The sequence below is a fragment of the Mercurialis annua genome, linkage group LG5, assembly GCF_937616625.2.
Source record: "Mercurialis annua linkage group LG5, ddMerAnnu1.2, whole genome shotgun sequence".
Lineage (NCBI taxonomy): Eukaryota > Viridiplantae > Streptophyta > Magnoliopsida > Malpighiales > Euphorbiaceae > Mercurialis > Mercurialis annua.
Genome location: NC_065574.1, coordinates 12,312,889 through 12,330,321, shown reverse-complemented (window position 1 = coordinate 12,330,321; position 17,433 = coordinate 12,312,889). Strand labels below are relative to the sequence as shown.

The 17,433-nt window shown below is 31.2% G+C and overlaps 2 protein-coding genes across 2 annotated transcripts; one reads left to right on the top strand and one right to left on the bottom strand.

The window, feature by feature from the left end:
- The first annotated feature begins 2,922 nt into the window (after window positions 1-2,922).
- Window positions 2,923-6,278, top strand: LOC130015532 (zinc finger BED domain-containing protein RICESLEEPER 1-like). The gene is made up of 4 exons (XM_056105858.1): window positions 2,923-2,940; window positions 3,050-5,373; window positions 5,490-5,525; window positions 6,197-6,278. The coding sequence occupies exons 1-4, from the start codon at window positions 2,923-2,925 to the stop codon at window positions 6,276-6,278; spliced, it is 2,460 nt and encodes an 819-aa protein (XP_055961833.1).
- A 6,542-nt stretch (window positions 6,279-12,820) lies between these two features.
- On the bottom strand, window positions 12,821-16,780 carry LOC126680549 (uncharacterized). The gene is made up of 13 exons (XM_050375686.1): window positions 16,472-16,780; window positions 16,322-16,388; window positions 16,067-16,173; window positions 15,831-15,899; window positions 15,687-15,741; window positions 15,472-15,519; window positions 15,222-15,379; window positions 14,482-14,720; window positions 14,266-14,356; window positions 13,875-14,003; window positions 13,615-13,768; window positions 13,396-13,490; window positions 12,821-13,168 (listed from the first exon to the last, which is right to left on the bottom strand). The coding sequence occupies exons 1-13, from the start codon at window positions 16,667-16,669 to the stop codon at window positions 12,983-12,985; spliced, it is 1,596 nt and encodes a 531-aa protein (XP_050231643.1). The 5' UTR covers window positions 16,670-16,780; the 3' UTR covers window positions 12,821-12,982.
- Between the last annotated feature and the right edge of the window lie 653 nt (window positions 16,781-17,433).

The window sequence follows — 17,433 nt, the reverse complement described above, 5'->3', positions numbered from 1 at the left end:
TATTTCAAAATATTAAATATTTTGAAAAATGGACCGGGTATCATATTTTACAATACTTACGATACTAATCAAATTTTACTGTGTGATATGGTCTTTTGCAATTAGAATAAGTATTTTTACTTTTTACTCTTATATTTTAGTATCATATTATATGGAAAAACAAAATAAATAGGTGCTCCATGACCCTCGACAGGGAATTATAATTTTTTTTAGGCTTATCTCCTTAAAATCCCCCCACCTTTTACCCCCAATTCGTTTGCACCCTCACGTTGTAAAACCATCAAATATACCTAAATTACGACATTTCATTTTCAATTGCACCCTCAAGTATTAAATTAACCTCTTTTCACTTGAAAACTGTTCAAATCAATACTTTAATTTTTGCATATATTTTAAAATAAGACTTAATATTTTATTTAAAATAAAAATAAACCTATTTTTTTCAAGTGTAAAGAGATCAATTTAATGTTTGAGGGTGCAATTGAAAGTGAAAGGTCGTAATTTGGGTATATTTGGTGGTTTTGCAATGTGAGGGTGCAAACGAATTGGGGATAAAATATGAGAGGTTTTTAAAGGGATAAGCCATTTTTTTATCATATAGGGATGAGTATTAGATCAGTTTGGTTAAACTAAAATCAAATTATTCTTACTGAATTATTTTAGCTCTTTTTCTGAAACGACTGGATTAACTAAATTTAATTTAATAAATCAAATTATTGAGAGCTTCAAGATTAAAAAACGAATCAATCCAATAAAGTCATATTAGTTTCACAGGTATGATTAGCTTTGGATTTTCAATTCTAGCAGAACATAATTGCTATTTCATATAGGTTAGAAGTCTAATATATTACAATTTCATAAGTATATAGATTATAAGTTTTTGTTACAATTTTATCTTTACCGTTCCAATACTTTTCTTATGTAAGAACATTTTATAGTATATTTTAAAATATTGAGGATTTGTACCTTTTAAAAAAAACAATATCGACATATTGTAATAATGATTGGAGCATAATTATTTTATACTCTTTTATACTTTAGTATCGTTATATTAATTTTGAATATTACGTGTGATTTTATAAAGACATTCGACATTTAAATTTTTAGAATAATTTAAATTTTGAACTATATTATAAAAGTTTACATAAATTATGAACTTATTAAGATGATAAAACTAAATTGAATGTTTTTTTTAATGGGAGCTTATAGATAAGACTGAAGATTAAACTTATCCATTTAACAAATAATTACGAAATTTATTAAAAAAATAAAACTTAAATAAATATTTTAAAAATAAAAAAAACAGCTTAGATAATAATATTTTTTTGTGATGCAACTTTTAAATCATATTACACAAATTTAAATTAAATTCATATAACCATAATAGAATTTAAAGGAAAAAAGAATTATAGTTACATATACCTTGTTGTAGACTCTAATTCCTTCCATATTTTTGTTTTTTCAAGGACATGAAGATTAGCGAAGCTCACCAATTGGTTCAAAAAAGACACTTCAAAAAAATCAGTGTACCAAAACTATAAGTAGGGGTGTGCAAAAACCGTATCAACCGAAATAACCGAACCAAACCGAAATGTGAGCTTTGGTTCGGTTATTTCGGTGAAACGGTGCGGATTGGTTAAGGAGGGGTGGGAAATACGGTTTGTGACAGTCGGTTCGGTTGAGGTCCAAAACCGACCGAAATAACCGATAAACCGAAGGGATAAAACGACGTCGTTTCATCCCACCCCTGGCACGCGTGCAGAAGGTTCGAGAACTGAGCCACGCGTGTGATTCCCCTAGCCAAAACGGTGAGTTTTGCCCATAATATATAAACTCTCCTTAAAAAAAACCCTAACCCTAAAATCACTCTCTCATTTCACTTTCATTCTCTCTCGCCTCTCTCATCTCTCTGATCGCTCTCTGTACTCACAAACCCTAACCCTAAAATTACTCTCATCACTTCGATTACTGCTCTAAATCAATGGGTTCTCAATCGATTCTTACCTTCCACCACTTAATTAGCTCTATGTAAGCTATTTTCTGTTCTTTTTTGTGACTCTTCGTTGCTCTGTTATCTCTGAGTCTGAGCTTCTGTGTTCTTGCTGTGGTTCGTTTGAAAAAACTTAGATCAGAATCTTATTAACGATTTGTTAATGATGATTCATGAAGAAGATGGGCTGATGGTTCAGAAATGGTGAGTTTCTCATTATTTCCAGATTTAAAACATATTTTCTATGACCTGCGTGGCAGATCTTCTTTTCTTCTCTATCGTTCACTTATTTATGTTCTTATTTGATTATTTGCATATTTGGAACTTGATCCAATGGATTTGTGGGAGCTAAGCTTTGATTTTTGAGGTATTCGTGACCTTAAGGTAGGCTATGTCCTCTGTTTCTTCGTATTTTTTGATTTTGCTGGTTCATTTCATGGTTCATTTGTATACCGTGTTTGATATTATTCTTGCGTTTCTCTTTATGCATATTTGGAGAACTTTAAGTGGTGGAAGCTATCTGAATCTAATTGGCCATTGATTAAAGGTATGCTCTGTTTTTATTGTTTTGTTCTTCTGGGTTGTGATGTTCTTTACTATTCAGTGTTTGATACTTTTTGTGTTTCTCTGAACATATTTGGAAGCAAAAATGGTGGTGGAAGCTGTAATCTATTCTATTTCTGTCAATCATTGATTTAAAGGTAGCCTCTTCCTCTTTTGTGTTCTTTTTTTGAGTTTTTAACTTTTTATGATATGTTAATCATCAATTGATACTTTTTTTGTGTTTCTGTGTACATATTTACAGAAATCAAGAGGTTTCAAGAAGCTGTGAATCCTGTGATCTATCTGTGATTTTGTTCTGTCATCTGTGAATTAAAAAGAAAAGTTCTGCGTCAAGTGAACTGGTGGAAGCCTAAGTCCCTTACTGGCAGATGGAAACAAATTCACAGGTATGATTCTGTGTTTTAAGTCCCTGAATAGATGCCTGAATCTTGTGGCTTGTCTCTGTGATTTAAAATAGATGTCTGAATCTTGTGGCTTGTACTTTCTTTTTTGCAGATTCCAATGGTTGAGCGAATTGGGACTGAGAGCAATCTTGCTCCCAGTTCTATTGCTCCTGTTGATGGTGCTGGTGCTGTGGGTAATGTTGAGGGCTCAGCACAGGCTCAACCAGAGAATGTAGTTGAGCCAAATGCAAAAAAGAGGAAGCCTATTGTTAGAAGGTCAGCTGTTTGGGACCACTTTGAAAGTATTTATGATGATGATGGTAGAGTAGTTTCAGCTAAATGTTTATATTGTGCCAGAGTCTATCAGTGTCATAGTAAGACTAATGGGACTTCAACCCTTAGGGCACACATGCTTGCTTGCTTAAAAAACCCTCAAAGTAAACAAACTAGGCAAACCTTGTTAACTCTGCAGAATGTTAATTGTAATGCCATTGATGGTGGGGGTGATAAAGTAAACCTAGGGGCTTGGAAGTTTTTCCAAGATGCCATTAGAGAGGCCTTAGCTTACATGATAGTTGTTGATGAGTTGCCCCTTAAGTTTGTAGAAGGGTTGGGTTTTAGAAAGTTAATGAACACTGCTTGTCCTAAGTTTAAAATACCTTCTAGGTGGACTGTCACTAGGGATGTTTTTAAACTTTATGCTGATGAGAAGTTAAAATTGAAAACCTTTTTAAAAGACCATAGTCAAAGGGTTAGCATTACAACTGACACTTGGACTAGCATACAAAGGATAAACTATATGTCTGTTACGTGTCACTGGATTGATGATTCATGGAGATTGAATAAGCGTATTATTGCTTTCATGCCTGTTAGTGGTCATAAGGGTGAATATATTTCTAAGTGTTTAGAGAATTGTGTTGTTGATTGGGGTGTCAAAAATGTTTTTTCAGTTACTATGGACAATGCCAGTAGTAATGATGTTGCAGTCTCTGTTTTTAAGAAAAAGATGATGTCTTGGGGAACTGGGGTGGCTAAGGGGAAATATTTGCATATGAGATGTATTGCTCATATCTTAAATTTGGTTGTTAGTGATGGTTTGAAAGATGTTAATGTTTGTATTAAAAAGGTTAGGGAGTGTGTGAGGTACATCAGAAATAGTCCAGCTAGACTAAAAAAATTTAAAGAGGCTGCTGATTTTGTTGGGGTTGAAACTAAAAAGGGGTTAAGTCTAGATGTACCTACTCGCTGGAATTCAACCTTTTTAATGCTTTCAACAGCTTGTTTATATGAGAAAGTTTTTGAAAAGTATGAAGAGGATGAATCTGCTTTTAAAACTGATTTGAGTGGTAATATTCCTGACTTTCTAGATTGGGAAGTAGTTAGAAAATTTGCCAACTGTCTTTCACATTTTTATTCAGTCACCTTGCGTATATCTGGCTCATTGTATGTTACTTCTGACATACATTTTCAAGAAATCTGTGATTTGAATGTGGTGTTGTGTGATATGATGGAGAGTGAGGATTTAGAGATAAAGAATTTGGGTGGGAAAATGAAATTGAAGTTTGATAAGTATTGGGGTGATCCTGATAAAATGAACAAGTTGATATTTTTTGCTTATGTTTTTGATCCCTCAGCTAAGTTAGAAGGGATGGAATATTCATTGTGTCTTATGTTTGGCAATGTAAATGGTGCTATATTGTACAAGTCTGTAGTTGATGAGCTTAACTTGCTGTATAATGAGTACAAATCCTTGTACGAATCTGGTGGGAGCAATTCTGTCAGTGAGTTAAGCTCCCAGACTCAGATACTTGCCTCTGTCCCTGTCCCTGTCCCTGATGCTGCTGCCAGAAACAAAAAACATCCATCAGTAATGAAAGCACGATTCAAGCAGCATAGGAGGAACATGGGAACCTCAAGTACACGGAGGAGTGAGTTGGAAGTTTATCTAAGTGAGGACTTAGTTGAGGATGATGATGATCTTGAGGTCCTATGTTGGTGGAAGCATAATGCATTGCGTTTTCCAGTTCTCTCTCGACTTGCCCGCGATATACTTACTGTTCCCATTTCCACCGTTGCGTCTGAGTCTGCATTCAGTGCTGGTGGGAGAGTGCTAGATTCTTTCAGGAGTTCCCTAACTCCTAAACTGGTGGAGGCACTAATTTGCACTGAGGATTGGCTGAGACAAGCAAGTAATCCTCTGGATATTGAAGAGTCAATTGATGAGCTTGAGATATTTGAGCAAGGTTATGCACTTCTTTCTGTTTTTATTTCAAGATTATTTTCCTTTCTCATTAGTAGCATTAATCTGCCTTATCTGTTATATTCTGAACTATTATGTCTTTTGTTTTGGCTATCCAGAGTTGCCAAATGTTGGTCCTCCTGCTGCCTGAAAAAGAACATGATCAATGATGCAGTATTTTTGCTTTTGGAACACATGTAAATCATGTGTTCAGTTTGGAGGTGGTGGAAGCCAAACTGGAAAACTGATCCAAGTCCCTGTCCCTTTTGATATGTGAAGCTGTCTGATCCTATGAAGCTCTGAAACTGAAAAGCTATGCAGCTAATGTCCTTTTGATGGATCCTGTCCCGTATGTCCCTTCTGAAAAGCTCTGATGTTATCATTGGATTGCTATGTCCCTTCTGAATCTGAACTATGCTCAATTGGTGGTGAGAAGCAAAAGAAAAAGTATGATTTTCTAACTCTTTCTAAATTCTAACATTTTTGCATTTTTAACTTTAATCTGTTTTGAAATCCTTGGTTTCAAATGCTTCTTTTAACTTTCAAACTTTCTGTGAAGTTTCTTTTTGAAATCCCTTATTTCAAATTCATGTTTTAACTCATTACAATTTATAACTTGTAAGTTGTAACTTATAATTGGAACTATGTCTCATTCCTGTTTTCACCTTTCAAACTTATAAACCTTAAAACCTGTTTTGAAATCCCCTGGTTTCAACTTTCAACTTTCCAGATTTACTTTGAAATTGTTTTAAACTTTCAACTTTCCAGTTTAAATTGTTTTGGGCAATGATGAAGCTTCCACCACTCTCAGATGTTGTAATGCCTTCTTTTTTGATATGATGAAACGGCTTATTTGAGCCACCGTGTCATAGATCGCATTACAAATGAACCGATAAGCAAATTTCTGAGCCCCTGTTTTTATTTAATTTTTTTAACCTTAAGTTATTTAGTAGTTTTATAGTCAAATAGTTTATTCTTTTGTTTCATAGTCTGTTTCTTTCTTTCTTCTTCTGCAAACAGCTGGTTGATGCTTTACAATCAGTTACGGATTGCATTTGCTAGGAATGGGATTCATAAGATGGGATCTGATTCTGAACTTTAAACTCAGAAGTTCATTTTTTTTGCATATATGAACTTGAATTGCTGTAAATTCTAAAATTTGTAATTTTTGTACTGCTGTGAATAGCAATTTTGTATCATTGGAAAGGGATGTAAATGAATATATTATAGATCAGTTTAGTTTTTTGTAGTCTAAATTTGTATTCTGCTGTTTATTTTTTCATGAAATTAAAGGTCTGTATTCGGCCCATTTGAAGGCCCAAACCGAATGATAAAACCGAACCCGAACCGAACCGACCGACAAATTTCGGCACTTGTTTTAGTCGGTTTTAATTATAAATAATAACAATTTGGTTTTCAAATATAGTAAGTCAAAAACCGACGGTTTCTGCATTTTCAAAATCGAACCGAACCGAACCGACCGACGCACACCCCTAACTATAAGACTATTCATATAAATCAAATCTGCAATCTCAAAATTACAAATACTTAAATACATTCGTTTTAACTTGGAACAAATTAGACAATTTTCTAAATTATTGCCAATTAAAAAAACAATAGGAACCAAAGAAATAAAATAGAAGGAAAATAAATAAAAGAAATTAGAAATTCCATGTGTTAATAAAAAAGTTAATCAAAACTCAAGTTCACAAAAATTTACCAGATACAATTATAGGATAAAAATAGTATAAACAAATTCAATATCTAATTTAAACAAAAATTTAAAACCTTGAAATGAATAATTTACCTTTAGAAACAATTTAACGAAAGTGATATCAATAAAGATAGTTTACCCTCCTTGATCTTCTTCTTTGAGAACTAATTAAAAAAATAAAGAATATTCTCTTCTATAAAACTACTTTGACGAAAGAAACAATTTATATGAAGTTAATATGAAGAAATTGTTTATATAAATCAGGAATTTTAGTGCAAATTAAATAAATAGGTATTTATATAGATTAAGGAGTTTAGTGTTAGTTAAATAGTTATTTTATATTTAATAATAAATAGGTGTTTTTAAAAAAATGGGAACTCACCAAAATACTCCGTTTTGTGAGATTGAATGAGAGGGCTCCGTTGGTCCTCTCAATTATATAAGTATATAGATTTTTATAGTTATTTTGATACTTTGAACATTCTTTTTAATTTTACATTTTTTTTGGGCACTAATTTAGTTTTTCATATTTTGAAATATTTTTTAATACACTAAATAAAATTAATATAATTTTTTTATAATAGGAGAGGGGAGCGTTTGTGGAAAAATTGAGTCTACCACATAGTAGATTGATGACAAGCGCTCATAATGTTTGAGTTACAACTTATTAGTTAATATAATATTTATTTCGGTATGAGAGAAGAGGCGGAAGTTTAATCAGAGGCTATTCTAAATATTTATCTATCTATCTATCTATCTATCTATCTATAATTATACTATAAGAGCGAGGGGGGGGGGGGGACAGGCAAAATTACAAAACTAGCCTTTAATAATTAAGAAAATTACGAAGATAATTGCCAGTCTAATTCTAATAAAATTTATACTAAATAATTTATTAATATATATATATATATATATCACTCACCTAAAAATAACTAATTAATTGTATTTTTAATTCATAAATTATCCGAATATGCAAATTATTTATTATCTTTTTACTTAGGGGCAAATAATATTTATTTCCTTACTAAAATTGAATTTTTTACTTAATTTTATTCTTTATTGAAATTGAAATAATAGTTAATTGAGTAATGAATAAATAGTTTTATTACCATTAGAATACTAACTAAAGTAAACTTTTAATAAAACTAAACTTCTAATTAACTAATAAAAAGTTTTATTACTATTGCAATACTAATTAAAATAAAGTTCTAATTAACATAAACTACAAGACCATCAATTGATGATCAATCCTTATAAATATGAGTAATAGTATAATACACAGGAAAAAAGTTATAGTCTAAATTAACTTGATCGTGCCTTTAATAAGGTACTACTTTCATATTCATTATTTATCAACTGTGGTTTAGTTTAATATTTCCATCATTTTTGCATATTAGTTGTAATTGGATCTATTTCCATTTTCTTTATTCTGAAAACTAGACATTTGTTTGGTGAATTTTTCATGCGTTTGATGTTAAATCTATGATGTAATTGCTTATAGTTTTCTCTATTTCGTTTATCGTCATTAGTGCATAGGTAAGTAGGTTGCCAATTGAAATTGATTCTTTATAGCCTTTGAAAAAATAAATCAATTATGCGGTATCATATTTTAATATGTGATAATATCATTCTCAGAATTTTATAATTTCATCACATTGTACATTTCAAATCTAAATAGAAAATAATTTATAATATATTTAATATATATATATATATAACGGGTCATATAAATGTCGCTCACGTGCGTAGCACGTGGCGAAACGCTAAGTGTGAAGGGGGGGGGGGGGGGGGGGGGACAAGCAAAATTACGATAATAGGTTTCATTAAAGGTATAATTAATATTAAAAAATAAAATTAATAAAAATTTAATTTAAATAAAACAATTCTACATTAACATTAGTTAACTTGAAAAATAAGTTTACCTATAGTAGGGTGCTTAGATATAATACGTGGATAACATGAACATGAAAAAGAAGTTTAACTATAGTAGGGTGCTCAAATAATACATGGATAACATGAACATTAACATGAAAAAGAAGTTTAACTAGACTAGGGAATTAAATAATAAAACTAACTCTATATTAAACGCCTACATAATCAAAAATACCAACCATATTAACAATTCTTTGTCCAATAATTTAGTTGCAATTTTATTAATATGATAATTGTTAATAAGTTTAACTAAATTGTGAAATACTTTTATAAGCTGTTGAATCTTTTAATTTTGTACAGACTTTCATATGCACAACATCGGAGGTTAAGTGCAGGAAACATGCTGAAGCTAAGCACCAAAAATCTGACCTTGACGCTTGTGCTTCCCGCATCTTAAAAGCTGAGTGGGATTTGACAATTTGCTCTAAAGAGGCGGTATATCATCTCACGGTTAGTATTATCTATCTGTTTGAATGTGTAAGATAATCGTTGTTTTGATGCTGGTAACTCTGTTATGTTGAAATCTGCTTTTATTAGTGAATGTGAAATTTTTAACATATATGTGAATTATTTCATGTACTCTGTCGAATCCATAATTATGAAAGGCACTTGAAGTTTGATCATGTTTCATGTTAAATTACAATTAAAAATTGTAAAATCATTAAGAATGTAAATTTAGCAATAGTATATTATTATATTATAACTAAACTTTTTCAAATAGTACGATCAAATTTATATTTCAATTTTCTTCTACAATATAAGGAATTCAAACAAAAGTGAAGTCGAAAGCAATAAAGATCAAGACGTGAACTTTTTAAAAAGTGATGGGATTGAAAGTGAAATAAATAGACTAATTTTATTGATATTTATATAACGGGTCAAACAGTTATCACCCATATATTTTCCACATATCGACAAAAAATAATTCATAATATTTTACTAACTATTAAATTATTTTATTTAATAATTTAATCAATATTATATATTTAACGGGTCATATAAATATCGCTCACGTGCGTAGCGCGTGGCGAAAAACTAGTACTATATATAAAAGCACGGATGGGGGGGGACAATCAAATTTACCGAATAGTCCTTTTTAATTTACTAATATTTATAGGTTTTATAGTCATTAACTAACTAATTATAAATTAAATAATTCATCTAATTATTAAAGATAGAGTATAATTGAAATTGAAATTTAATTTGGATAAGGAATCAAAATTTCATTCAAAAAAGGAACCAAAAAATTCGTCATGAATGAAAGTGTAAAACAAACTTAATTAACTAATCTTTTAACATCTTGACAGATTATAATTTGCAATACAAAGATGTTTGTGTTTACACAATTTACATTACTTTCTTATTATTACTTTATTCATCACTGAATATGATTTTTATCTAATAATCTATGAAAATTAAAATTAATTAATTCACAATACCAGCTATACTAAACTACCTCCATGTAATCACCATACACGCACAACATAAAATTATGTGCGAAACTTATTAATAGAAAACCAGTAGCACCAATTAATCATATCAAATAATAGTTAATTTATTTTAGAACTTTATACAAAAATTCATGTAATATTTAAATTTATAATCTCAATTTTTAAGTTTCACGGTTGAATTCTACCATACTATAATGAACGTAAAGTCAGCAACAATGAATAAACCTTAATTATATTATCAAATATAATTTTATTACAACTTTATAGTGATTGTTTTTATTTTGTAAGATCATTTTTATTGCAATTTTTTGCATACATTTAACATATTTTAAAGTTTGTGATTAAAATGGAGAAACATGTATAGCTTATAAATTTATTTAATATTATCTCAAAGTTATATTATTAAAATAATTGATTTAGAATACTAATTAAATTAAACTACTTATAATATAATTAAAAAAATTAATATTTTAATTAATTTAATTTGAAACTACTTTAATTATTAATATAAAGATATTTCATAATCAAATAGAAACTCTAACTAATTTAATATTAATTATATATGCAATATATTGGTTTAATTATAATAAATTTAATTAATACAACAGGTTATAAATAAATATTATTGACATCAATTAATTTTAAAATTAATAAATTAAAGTATTTTGATTAATTCTAACAAAAACTCTAATTGTTTAATACTAAATATTAAAAAAATAAATTTATATAATTATATAGTAAATTTATATAATAAATTGACGAGTCGCGTTACGAGCCACGTACATAGCACGTAATGCAAAACTAGTAGGATAAGAAACACCTTATAAATCATGCATAATCCCATGAAAAATACTTATATGCGGAGCTTCTTCATGGCATGAATATCTAATCAAATAGTAGTTATTTACCGATTGAAGCTAGATGATCTGCAATAAAATTTGCTTTCTGATAAATCTGAAAATGTTAACTCTGAGATCAGATCATGAAAAAAATTATACAATGGGACCAATGCGCCATGTCATTTAACACTTGTTATAAATATGACATGATACAACCATAACTGAGTCAATCTCGCTCGCGAGCTACTCGAAACCCGACTCGATAAAGCTAACTCGAACTCGAATTTTTAAGGCTCGTTTAATAAACGAGTCAATCTCAATTTCAGTGATACTCGACTCGAAAGCTCGCGAGTAAGCTCGTTTATATATTTCTATGCTAATTTGATATGATATTATTTTAATTTTGAACCTTAAATATCTAATTCATATATCTTTCGTTAAGAAATATGCATAAAATAGGTAATATAAATATATTTATATAAAAAGAAATATAGTATTTAAATTTTTATTAAATTTTTATTTTTTTATTGAAATTTATTAAATAATAATAAGACTCGATTAAACTCGTTAAGCTCGCGAGCTTTCGATAAACTCGATAAATTAACTCGAAACTCGACTCGAAATTAAACGAGTCAATCTCAATCTTTTCAGTACTCGACTCAACTCGACTCGGTTACACCCCTAACAAGATACACACTCTGAAAAAAAGAAGAAGATATTATTAAAATAGGATTGAAATTCCCTCAAGTTCATTTGAACCTGACGGGTAATGTTCACGATTAATATCGTTTATTGCAAAATGAGCGGTGTATATTAATTTAATTAAAATTATTTTTTTTTGATATACACCGTTCATTTTATAATGAATAATGTAAATCGTGAACATAACCCTCTCAAGTTCAAAATAAACTTGAGAAAATTTCAATCCATTAGAATATATGGCACCTTCTAAGTTTTTATTTATTTTCCCCATAATTATTTTACCGTTCACTTTCAGTGTTAATTTTTTAATGCCCAGTCGTCAAACTACCTGAAGCCATACCAACGAACTGTAGTTCAAATGGTATAAGCGCCGGACAGCAAATTGTAAGGTTGTGGGTTCAGTTCCGCGCTCGCCCCTCCCCAATTATTAAAAAAGCAGCCCTTGTGGAACACCCTAAAGTTTAGCTTTAAGAACTGAATCCTTACAAATAGTCATTGAAAAACTACCTAGCCATCTTCATGAATCATCTCCAGCAATCCTTTCGGTCTTCGTAATATACGTTATTAGATTGTATGCTCCATCAGTATTGATCTTAATGCGATAGAAGGGTTTGCCAACAAATTGAGATCATTCGCTTTTTACCCACAATCGTGTGAAACTTCACATGTTTCAGTAAAACCTTTTATTGAATGGAACCTAAGTTATTACATACAGGATTAGCCCGAACGGCTATAAATTTTTTTGAATATTTCAAATGGGCTAGTTTTGCCGATTTTGAAAGATTTGGCTATAATTGACAAACCCACAAAAATTTAGTATTAAAAAAAGATTAGCCCCTGTGAACTCTAAAATATGATTATAAATATAATTTATACAGAAATGTAAATTATTAAAATACAGAAAAAAGAGTAAATATATATATTCATTTGCATGTGTTGTTGATAACTTGATATAACACATATGTGGTCCTATGTGGAATATTAACGCCAATAGATGCTGACATTGTGCTGTGTGACATTGCGCTGTATGATTAATAAATTACTGTATAAATCACTACATATATGCCAATTCACTGAATGAAGAAAGAACTGTAAATTTCAGTTCAACGAGTATATTGGCTTAATACTTTATTAACACTATACAGAGCATTGCAGCAAAAAGTCCTCACTTCAAGAAATAATCAAACAATGGGAATTGGTCGCTTATCTCATTGAATCTTCTGTTAAGGCTCCTTAGAGCTTCAACATGAGGCTCATCTTCCTCTACTGCTATTATTCTTGCAAAGTTTCCCTCTCCAAGACAGTCTACCACCCGGTTCGCAGCCTCCAGTCCCGTCACATAAGCCTTTTCCTGTTGTAAAATATGACAGAATGATCATTCTTTGTGCTTCTCTTTTAAAACTTCTCGAATCCTAAATTTCTACACTTCATTTCCGAAAATGCATTTAGAACTCGAAAACTCTATGTTTATAACTTATTCTTATTAAAAAAAAGCTCGTTTTCGGTTTCAGCATTTATGTTTTCGTACTATATTGCTTTCAATGATTTACATAATCAAGGGAGGGAAGCGAATGCTACCTGGGACCATGATCCGTGCCGAGTTATGATCCAATCTCCAGCCATGAACAAGTTTGGGATGGATGTAGACCCGCGCATCATATGTTTATATGAACCTTGCAGAGACAAAGCACATAAGATATACGAAAACACAAATAAAAGTAATGGTTCGGGTAAAGTCGGTGCATATAGACTTTTGGTTTTGTTAGCAGAATAAGTGTCATCACACATTCACACTACCTGGAAAGAAGTGAGTCAAAGACTTTGGAAATCTTGAGATCTCTTTATTGATCACCGTAGCATTCGCAAAGTCGTTAATGCAATTCGATAGATAAGACATAGCTTTTGCAGCTACAAGTTCATCTTTAAGAGGTAGCAATTCATTGGCATGGTACTGCACATATAGAAGTTAATTCAGGGGGGACAAAAGATAGAATATAATAATTATAAAACTTTGTAGTAGAAAAAAGAAATGAAAATGAAAATTAAACGGATCTCACAAAATCAGCCCGTACTGTTGTCGCTTCACTGTCTTCATGCTCGTCATGAAGTGCATTCAAGTCGGAAAAAGTCCACGAAAAAGAATCATCAAATCCAGAGCATGCATTGCTTGCATGAGGAATTTTGACCTGGTATTGTAGTAAGTTTATGATACAAACTTTGTATTAACATAAAACAAATATTCTCATTCAACTTTAATTCTCATCTTCTTCAACAAATATATTAATCTATAAAAAAGCAAGACGGATAGTTATAGGCCTATATTCATCCAAACAAAAGAAATTTACTTCAAGAAAAGAAATGAAAGCTTGAAACATTAAGTAATTTAAAGTGCAACTTAACCTTTTTCTGTTCCTATATGCAAATGTGAAAGTATTTAAATTAACAAACCTTTCGGTCCAGTTGAAGTTTACAGATGAGTACATCAATAGCAGACAGGTTCAGAACTTTCAAAAACTCCTCCCTCGTAGATAATGCTGCGCTACAAAGAAAGTAACCGCCACTTACTACAGGATGGATTATGCAGGGAAAATATGAATGCAATTGAGAAACAAGTTATTGAGACAAAACGAAGAGGTTATGCAAAATTGTTTTGGAACAGCACACCTATTCTTAACAAGTTCTTGTACTTGGGAGATTCCAGCAGCCAAAATAACTGCATCAGCATTGAAAGTCTCGTTGCTACAAACCACCTCCGAAATACAACTTGTTTGTTCATCGACGATGATATCTTTCACTTCTCCACCATCCACAAATTGACATCCTCTGGTCCTCAGCGAGTCCATCCATGGCTCGAAAAGCTTTTCTTTAATTGTCCCGCGACACCAAACCATATCAAAATTTTTCTGCAATAATTGACAAGAACTATTTATAAACTACAGTATTGAGTCATAAACCGAAATACTATAGGAATAATGTCTAACTGTGTTTCAGTCAGCAGAAAGATAGTAGCATAGACTATTTGGCTCGGGAAAAAGAAACCTCAAAAAAATTAGAGAATGAGAGTGTCTTTGGTCCATCTTATGGAAAATATCAAATAACCAATCAACTCAAAAGCTTAAAACTATTAGATGAGGCTCTAACTAGTCTATAATTTTACTATCTCTAACATACCCTGCACGCAAATGCCAATAAGATTGGAAGCACGAACAAACACAGTCCCGGATTACCTTGTGTTGAAATAATTAATTAACCGAAAGGGAATTCGTCAAGGATCACAAGTAAGACCTTTCGATTAGAGACTTTGTTCAGTTTAGCATAGTAAAGAAATGTGCAGCCTTAGAACGATTAAACTACTTTAGACTTTAGTCAATCATAGGGCTTCTAAGTTTAAGTGAAAAGAATACCTGATGAGCAACGGAGATATAGTAGAGCATTCCAAGTGTTGCGGCTGCACTACATTGCTCTGCTGGGGCAAACAGACCGACTTGAAGCAGTGGTCCGAGTACATTCCGATACATCCTTTCTGAGCACCCAAACTGTTTGAAAAGTTCCCTTGCAGTAACTATCAGTAAACTTCCAAATAAGACACTTCAACTACATCTGTCTAGTAGAGGGAACATGCTAGTAATCAACATTTGCAACAGAAATCCTTACCTGGATCATATTTTCTCCAAGCAGTATCAGTATTGTCAAAGTCAATTACTGTAAAAACAAATAGGTAGAGATGAAAAATGAGTGAGCAGAAATAACAAAAAGGACTTGAAAGTAACCTTGACAAATTGGAATTGGAAACATATATATTAGGTTAGTAAATTCAAATAGCGTCTTAGTAAATGTAATGTAATATATATTAGGTTACAACACTATACCAGCAGCCATTAGAGGAAGTGATGTTAATCTATCCAGCAAAGGCAGCCTCGTGAACTGCACAAAATATAGATCATTATTGCTAGTTTTAGTACATACTTTATAAGAAAAAAATAGGAAGCAAGATTAAGCTTTATACAGCATACTTGAGTGTGGTACAATGTCCCCAATGGAGTAGGCAATTGAGGCTGATCCTGGAATACTGGAAATTCAACCTGCAGAAAGTTCAGGACACTTCCAACTGTCATAATTAGTTATCACTCCACAAAAATTGTAGTTAATCTGGCATTTCATACAGCAATTGGAAAGAAAATTGCTTTAGCCAAGCATGTTTCTTTTCCAACTTCTTCACCATAGGTTTCTAATGAATTCATTCAATTACCTCTAATCCTTCCGAGGAATAGAGTGCAGACCGGATTTTGTCCGTGAAGGGTGTAATCCCCAATTCATTCACCAGGCTAAATATATTTTGGTATGGACTCCAAAAGCCTAAAACAGACCAAAAAGAAAGAGATCAAAGATTATATAGAAACCTTAAAACAACACTGATTCGCCGTGTCCGTGACCATGCTACCTAGGAGACAAACCAAACAACTATCTGAATTTGTTTCTTTTAAAGAAAAAACCAATAGTTTACCTTGGATACCAACATCATCTGGACTGCCGAATCCATTAGCATCTTCAAGAACAGTAACATCAAAACCCTGCAAGAATATCCCAATTCTGTCAAAAAATGTGTGCCAAATTGGCTCCAAGAATTAAAAAGAAGAACAAATTACAAGATGACCTGATTAGAAAGGTGGTGAGCAGCACCAAGGCCAGCCCATCCAGACCCAACAATGACCACCTTCTTTTTGTTGTTGCTGTAGTCTCCAATACTATCGACATGGATTTGATGGGTTTCAGCTGATCTGCATGAAAACTTATTTTGATATCCTTTACTTGCAATACAAGGTGTGAAGCCAAACCTCCAGCATGCTAGCATGTCTTTTCCCTCTCTTTTTCAGTTTTGTCTCTGCAACTTCACTCCACAAAAGCTAATGAATTGTTGAGCTAAAGGTTACTGCTACACACCATAATCTTATTACTCGGTGGCTAATATATGGAAATGTGTACACAGTACTTGCCACATATATTGTGTAAATAAGTACATTCTTTACTTCCACACATGTTTATGTGATATTTTCAGCTTCCAATAATTAATATTCTTTCTTTCAATATAATAATAATATATATTACGGTTAGCTATAACTCAAATGTTATAAATATTTGGCAGTATTTTATTTAAATTGTGGAGTTCAATTTTTTTCACGAACGCTTATTCTTTTCAATTGTTCAAAATTAAAAGAACATAAAGGATAACCTTAATTCATTTCATATTAAGATCCCTATTATTTGAATTTTGTTTAACAGATTTTATGAAATATGATTAATTTATAATTTAAAATCTGATCACTTATTTAAATTTTGTATATAAGATAATAGTCGGACTATTTTTTTAGTCTGATATGTCACATTGACTTTCTATTAAATTCGTTTTTATTAGATAATCTCACAATGATTTGATTACAAAAAAAACTGATGAGAAACACAAATCAAATTATGTATTAATTTTTTCAATCTTTGTAAATTAGATATAAAATATAAAATTTATATGGATAGAAAAGTTCATATATGTAAAAAAAGTATTATATGTTTAAATTATAAATTACCTATAAATAGTTCAAATAAATTCTAAATTACTTTTTC